The sequence below is a fragment of the Culex quinquefasciatus genome, chromosome 1 (genome assembly GCF_015732765.1).
Source record: "Culex quinquefasciatus strain JHB chromosome 1, VPISU_Cqui_1.0_pri_paternal, whole genome shotgun sequence".
NCBI lineage: Eukaryota > Metazoa > Arthropoda > Insecta > Diptera > Culicidae > Culex > Culex quinquefasciatus.
The window spans coordinates 41,037,954-41,045,977 of NC_051861.1; the positions used below are offsets into that span (position 1 = coordinate 41,037,954).

The 8,024-nt window shown below is 39.3% G+C and overlaps 1 protein-coding gene across 1 annotated transcript; it reads right to left on the minus strand.

Moving 5' to 3' along the window:
* Window positions 1-292: 292 nt before the first annotated feature.
* LOC6040262 lies at window positions 293-6,804 on the minus strand. Its single transcript, XM_001849645.2, has 2 exons — window positions 6,590-6,804; window positions 293-2,138 (listed from the first exon to the last, which is right to left on the minus strand). Exons 1-2 carry the CDS (start codon window positions 6,692-6,694, stop codon window positions 1,521-1,523), a joined length of 723 nt encoding a protein of 240 aa, XP_001849697.1. The 5' UTR covers window positions 6,695-6,804; the 3' UTR covers window positions 293-1,520.
* Between the last annotated feature and the right edge of the window lie 1,220 nt (window positions 6,805-8,024).

Genomic DNA, 8,024 nt, shown 5'->3' on the forward strand with positions numbered 1-8,024 from the left:
CTTTTAGGGGAGGGGGAAGCGGAGGCAACTGTCACTTTTATACTCGAAAGATAATTGCTGCGTGGACTCAAACGTGGAGAATTGTCTGTCAAGTTGGGTTCGAACTGGTAAACGCGGGAAAGACAATGCACAATACCGCCCACGCCGCCGCGACACGACGACGGCGAGGAGGTCAGATTTCACTTTTCTCGGAGCTGTCAAAGGAGGTTTCTTTTTGTGTCCTAAAGGTGGCGCGCGCGGGCAGCTGCCCTGCGCGCCAATTTGAACGAGAAGGAACTCTTTTTGCAACGGGTTGGTTTTGCACAGATTGACTGTCGTTTCTTTTCATTATTTATGTTTTTTTTTTATTTACAAGTGGTTTTGCACAAGTATTTCTTCTTCGCTTATTTTCTTCTCTTCTTTTTCTCGAGTGGAACAGAAAAAGTGTGAAAAATTAAACAACATTATTAAGAGAGAGAGGGGAGAGGTAGAGTCCAGAAATGGAAGTGTAGAGTAAAGAGAGTGGTGAAAAAGAATGGCAGAAGAATGCACAAGTGCCCGTCAGAGCTGCACGGACAGATTACTACTATTACTTTAAATAAAGTTAGAGATAACAACAGTAACGCGCGCGGGCACGCTCTCGCTCGCGATCTTCTTTGTCGACGTTTTATTTACTGCTCGACTTCCCGTTTCGCCGCCAGTGGCGCGAAATTGCTCGAATAAGTAAGAGAGAGAGAAAAAAAGAAATTAAGAGATTAGCAACATCGAGATCGAGGCACGAAAAATGGGACCGCTTCGGGGTGAGAGGGGAGAGAAGGAAGATGTTGAAGAGGTCGTTAAATGAAGAGTTGAAGAAAAAGAGACCCGAATCGGTAGCGGTAAAATGACCGGAGTGGCAGAAATCTAGCACGGAAGAGTGAGAGATTGAGATTGGGATAAGAGTTTGGTTAGGGCATTTCGCGAGCGCCACCGGAAGCTGTCAAGCTGTGACAGTCGGCGCACGGATTTCCCGCTCGGGAGCAAGATTGAGAGCGCGAGTCGGGCTTTGAGAGACTAGATTGTGAAAAGAATAGCGGTTAGTGTTTTGCGGTGATAGATGGAGCTTAATTATTTCTATTTTCAGCTTCTCTGACACTGATCAAATTACCTTAATCAGCCTTGGTAAAGATAAAATACAGACTAGAACGTATAAAAAATAGACAAAGATTCGGGTTGTCCCTCCAAAAACGAGGAACAGCCCCGTAAGGATGATGAAGTGTGTGTGTGTTTTGGTTAGAAGGAGCAGAGTTGAAGACAAGAGAAAAAAAAGATCCTAAACAAGAAAACAAAAACAAATCTCAACAACATTCGGAGCGGAGTCTCGTGTGTTACGCTAACAATAAATTAATCGCTCGAACAAAAAAAAAACGTGGTAATAAATAATTTCAATAAATTAATTTGTCTCGTTCTCTTCCTGCTGGTGGGGGTCGAACCCCGTACTTGGTAATGATGGTGTTGGGGATTTTTCGTGTCGAATATGGCCTCCTCCCTGCACTTCCCTCTTACTTCCGGACGGGCTTGTGGCCGGCGTAAGCGATCGAGTGGGCAGGCTGGCTGTGGGCACCGTAGTCACCGTATCCGCTCGACTCGGCCCATCCGCCGGACGATCCGTGGTAGGCGTGCGACTCCTCCTTCTTGCCGGACAGCAGCTTCTTCAGGAACAGGAACTTGGACAGGATCAGCGCGATCACGGACACGATCAAAGCCTTCTTGGCGATCAGGGCAATTCCGAACAGGGCCAAGATGGCCAGACCGACGATCTTTAGCTTGACCAGACCGAGGATCGGCAACAGCGACTTGAGGATCTTCTTCTTGCCGCGGGCCTCCGACACGAGGGCGCGCATCGACACCTTCACGTCCTCGGGGATCACGGTGGACAGGCTGCGGGCGGCGTTGGCCATGTCCAGGTTCAGCGAGCGCTCCTGGAAGAAGTTCTTCGTGCGCTCGAGCACGTAGTTCTCCAGGGCTTCCTCGCGCGTTTCGACGTTGTTGGCGGTTTCGACGATGGCACTGTCGGCGTTGAAAGAGCGCGAGTCGCGGCCGGCGGCCTTCACGAAGGCCAACCCACCGGCCAGGCTGATCTGAGGCTGGTCGAAGAACTCACGGGCCTTGCGGTAGAACTGTTTCCGAAAAAAAAGAGAAAAGTTTCCGGTTAGGGTTATGTCGAACGTTTGATCAATAAAGGATACACAGCTAAAAAAGTAGTAATCCAGCTGCGTGTAAAAGGCCTGGGTGTTAAATAAATATTGCATTATTTTATGCAATTTTATGTGATTTTACACCCCAATATGTAGCCCATCAGTATGGGAAGCCTACTTGACCGAAATGTCAAGCTCATATATGCGTTTATCTATACGGCTCTTCATCGGTCTGATGGCCGAGTGGGCTAAGGCGCCAGTCCTTACTGTTGGTGCTGGGTTTGAATCCCGTTGGTTGCAACTTTTTTTTGTGTTTGCAAAAATTGTACATGCAGTGTGTAATATTAAGTGTTTATTTTGACGAAGGTGATGTGCATGCTTTGGCATGCGATTTTACCATCGGATTTTTTGCTGTGTAGGCTCACGGCAGTGGATGTTTACATCAGAGTGAGCAAGATACACTCTTTGTTTACGAACCAACATTGGCTCGACATCGTTGTTTAATCTTATTGCCAACAACAGCGTTGGAAAAATCTCATTTGAAAAGATTCGCTCAAGTCAACTGAGAGTAACAAAAAATCGTGAGAGAACGTACACCTCATCTCTTTTGCTAAAGATTTCGCTTAGATGAAAGAAATTGGTGAGTAACGAGATCTTTGAGACAAATTTCCATCGCATTGATCATGTATTGCCCGGAGGAAAATCAAAATTTACGTTTTCCCTTGTAACAAATCGCCAAAACTTCGGGATTTTTCAGAAGTCAAAAATTGTTATTTTAAATGCGTAAAATACAAAAAAAAATCTAAAGAAATGCAGTTGAGATTCAATTGGATCTGGTCAAAAACGAGCTTAACAACCATTTCTAATCGATTTTTTTTATCTGCTTGCGAAATAAAATACAAGACAACATTTTACGATGAATCAACTATAGTCCCCTTGGAATAAACTGTCAGGTCAGATAGTTTCTGTCAAGAAATGCCACGAACTCTTTGTCAGTATGTTCAGAAAGATAATCTTTATTGATATGAGCAAAAATATCAGCAATTTAAGCTATATATTACGACCCAACTAACTGAAGCATCTTAACAAATAGTTCACTTCACAAAACACTTTTCCGAAGTCTTATTTCAGGGTTGTTGAGTTCAGATATGATCCAAAAAATGCTCTAAATAGAGCTCCGGATTCGAGTGGTAGAAATGACAGTACACCCATAAGGAATACATTGTAGAAAAAAGCAAAAACTGCTCGAATGAAACTGTTGCATTAGTCAGAGAATTTGTAACCCAAAATGGCGGTCAAAATATAAAAAGAATGTGTTTGGTACAGTAACAATAAATCAATCACTCGAAATTGACTGCTTTGGGGTCGCTGAACTAAAATTAGATGTTAAAAATTTACATATTTAAAAAACACGGACTTTTGTGTGATTAGATAAATGCAAATTTTATTGATTTTTTCAGACAATCGAAACTATGCCTTATCAAGCCTGGTCTACTTTTTTGTCCAAATATATGACATTTTGGACGAATCTTTAGCTTTTCGTTCGCACTTATGGTTGAAATAATAAATAGAAACAGGGGTGCACAGTTAGCCAAATTAGTCAGAAAATAAAAAAAAAATGTATTCCAGTGTCAGCAAGATTTGAGAGTATCAATTTTACTGTCTAAGATTTTTTCTAAATTATAATTTATCCTCAATTTGAACAATTTTATGATTAAAAAGTGCAGGTTTGAGGTTTGACAATTTGAGTTGTTTGCGAGTTTAGAAATCTTTTAAACACGAAAAAGTGTGAATTTGTTTGTTTGTCTAGCCGTTTCAAAACAAAGTCATCAATTCTAGAGTACATTTCAAAACAACCTATGAGTCATGGGTTTCCTATGCAGATAGGACCTTTTGAAAATTTTATCGAGAATTCAAGCTTTCTCACTTCAAAATAATTTGTATAAATAAATCACTACTATAGCTTTCGATCCATTCAGAAATCCAATAAGTTATTTTTAAACCATCGTCAAGGGGTGACATTGAGTCGGGGGAGGAATTAAAATTGGTATAGCAAAAATGCAGAAATGTGTATGGCACAATCTCACCCCGAAACAAAAGGCACCCCTGATGACGTTGTTTCAATTGGGAGTTTGTCTGATTATGGAAAATCAAAAGCTATAAGAAAAAGATCAATTTTAGGATAATAATTTTCCTGGTCTGTTGCGATTCTCCTAAAAGCATGTTTATTATTAGAGTAGTTATGGCATCAAAAATTATGAAAATGTTTAAAATTAATTTCGCTTATCAGCACAATCAAACATTTTTTAAAACTTATTATTTTGCATTTCAACATTGTTGATTGCCACGGTAAAAAAAAAGTTTTATTTTATCAATGACATTACACAACTCAACACTTTTGAAGTTGATGTTAGTAAACGCTTCAAGGTTCGTCAAGGTACGATAGATTTGGGCTCCCTGAAAACACGCTCCAATCAACAGAATTGATTTTTAGTGAGTTTCCTGCGAAAGAATAAAGTTGAACCTTTCGGGCATAAATGCTATGAAATCATTGTAGGATACCAAGCGCCTCCATTGAATTTCTCCTTCTCAGAATGAAACAATGAAGGCGTTTTTCTTCTTAGCACGAAACATATAATTTGTACCCAAGACTTACAACTTTTAATTGTATCACAGGAAATTCACCGAAAATTTAACTTTGTTGATTGGAGCGAGCCCTATTCTATTATACCTTAACGAAACTGAAGCGTTTGCTGACATCATCTTCAAAAATGTAGAGTTAATCTTAATGTTGAAATGAAATTCACCAGAAAAAATAAGGAAACAATCTTTCATTTTGTATTAAAATTTGATAAAGATGGTGATGAACTTTTTTTACATTTCAATGCCGATGTGCCCTTTTGTACTAAGCTTGCTGGGATTCGTTTCAGGATAGGTTAAGAGAGCACACGGGCATCTATCTCTATTTCCAGCCTTCATAAAGCGTTTCCAAACGCGCTAAAGAACTAAGTAATTAAAAAAGTTCAGAATTTGCAAAAACTAAAAAAGTGCCTGAAACAGGACGTTTAACTTAGTTGACATACAATGAGTATATTTCCCCCTTCAGGAAATCTCTTTCCTTTCTACTAGTAGAAAAAGGACCTCTTTGCAAAATGGGCAGTCAACTTTGTTATGCTATTCAAAAGCGTTTGTAAAAAGTGCAGAAATCGATGTTTTTCAAATGCATTACTTATTTACACATCCATATTCAGATCATTATCAATTACTGAGCGAAAACTTTGATTGCGTAGGGATCTTCAATTTGGAAAGATCATCTTGTTCAAATGTTTGAAAACTGACCTGGATGGATTTTCGTCAAGACACAACAATATTTCAAATCAAATTATTATCAATTAAAAAAATCTAAATTCAAAACTATATTCTACTTTTTATTTGGTGGTCAAACCTATTGATTTTTGAATTTGTTCATTTTCAGAAGGCATGTTTATGTTTGATGAAGAAAAATTTATGTTCTCAATAAAAAGAGCATTAAAATATCATTCTATATGTGGCTTTAACAAAAATGTATTAAAACGAGTACAAACCTTAACTAACTTTTATGGAATTTTGAAGTTTTTTTTTAATTAAAATAATTGCAATAACAATTGAAAATTGAAAATTTCCCACAAATCGCTAAAATGATCTTTTTAAAGAAAGCATACATGAAGCAATCAAATAATTGGTAAATTTGCTCAAACTCTAATTGATTTGAGCAGATTTATACTAATATTTGCACTAGAGTAAATATTATCTCTCAGTTGATGAAACAGCATATCCAATTCATATTTGTTTGTTAGGTAATTGAATCATCAAACACTTCAACATCATCACAAGCATATTTTCGACCAACACTCCAGTAATGGTGGCCTGCATTCTAACTGCACACAGCACAACAAACAAAGTTTCCCACGAAAATTATCATATGTTTAGCTGGTCAATAAAGCTCCTGATTAATCATAAGTTTATCACTCTACGCCACGAGCAATCAACTCATCGTGTGGCGCCAACTTCCACACGTGCTCCGCTCTGCTCTGGTGTACTGCACATTAGCATTTAATAAGCACCAATTCAGCACGCTGATGATGTGCCGGCACCCAACCAACGACCACTTTGGGAACATCCGCGCAAATTGATGCATAATTTGCGAAACACTTTGATTGCGATCGTATCATTATCACCATTGAACGAGATTGATTAACCATCGGCGGAAATTGGTTCGTAATTTACAGCTTTTCACTTTTCATGATGGCACTATTTGCATAAGAGTTTTTTTTTGTTTGTGTTCTTCCCAACAACTTTGTAATCCAGTTTAGTTGATGTTCTAATTTGTTTCACTTTCAAGTGTCCTGCACTGTCCTCTTCACTTTGAGTAATCCAAAACGCTTTTTTCGTACCATCATTTGCACACAGGAGATGGAGTCCTTATCCAGGCACTCCTTGAAGTTGTCCTGGGCGGCGGCCAGGGCGCACAAGCCTAACACACAGATGATCAACTTCATGATGCTGCTACTCGATCACTACAACTGCTGCTAACTACTAAAAAAAAACTACTCCTTATGTTCGCTGTTCGCTGTCAGATGTTCATCCGAACGGAACTAAACTCAAATTGACAATCTTCCTCCCGCGGCCGAGGTGTTTATAAGGCTTTGGCAAAAGGCCCCCAACGTGGGGTTCCCCTCCCTCCGAAAAAAAAAACCAAGTCTCTTGCGCGCGCGCGCAATCGGTCACAAGCTCGAAGGCCAAACTCTCTTTTACTCTCACTCTTTCGCCTGCTCTCAATCGTCAAAAGCTTGCGCGAAAGCTCTCTCTCTCTCGCTCTCTCACTGCGCGACGAAGAAGCGGCCCCGGAAGAAAGCCAGTCAACTTTTTCGATTACGATTACGAGACGCGCTGAGAAGAATGCAGAAAATAGTAGCATTATGGTAATGCGGGAGAGTGAGTTTGTGACTGTGTGTGTGTGTGTGTGTGTGTGAGTGTTTGTGCACGTGCGCAAGCACGAACAAATATTTACCCACAAAAACGGATCTTACATGCGTGTGTAGTGACGATAGCCGGCGCGGAGCACCGACAACGGGCCATGAAATTCGCATATTTACGGGGAAAATTAATCAATTTTTAAATGCTGCATTCAGCCATTGTCAGCCGGATGAGTTGAAAGAGCCATTATAGGGTCGGTTTAAGGGCTCGGTCACGACCGAAGCGTAATACAATGTCCAAGTGCACGAGGCTAGCATAATTTGGTTGTGGGGTTTTATGTAATCGTTGAAGCTAGTGTTATTTATAAATAAGTCTGGACTGTAGTAATGAGTATAACATTTTTAAATCAAAGTTTTCGATTACTTCTTTAATATTTTACAATATATACCGTAAAACGGGGTGACTTTGATAGCCGGGGTGACTTTGATAGGTTTACGATTTTTCTGTAAAATGAAGAGTACATTTAAAATACGTAAGGAATGGTTCAGAAACATACTGACCGTGGTAGAGAAGTGTTCAAAGTACCTCAAGAAGAACTTTTCATAAATTTTTGAAAGGTTTATAAAGTTAGTTAACTATAGTTAAGAAAATGTTGATGGAAGTCATTATTTTAAACTTCTCAAAGTGTCATGATTTTCTCAATGATCATGATTTTTAATCGAAAAACGGAATGCATTTTCGGATTCTTTTGACAATTTTCCACTAGGAGAAGGTTAAATAAGTTTGCAAATAATAAATAATATGTGTTTTTTAAAACACAGTTAAAAAAACTCAAAATTTATAGGCATTTTCAGTTGAACAAATTTCATGTAAAATGTGAAAACTTGTGATTCGTGCTTCGAATTCAGTATA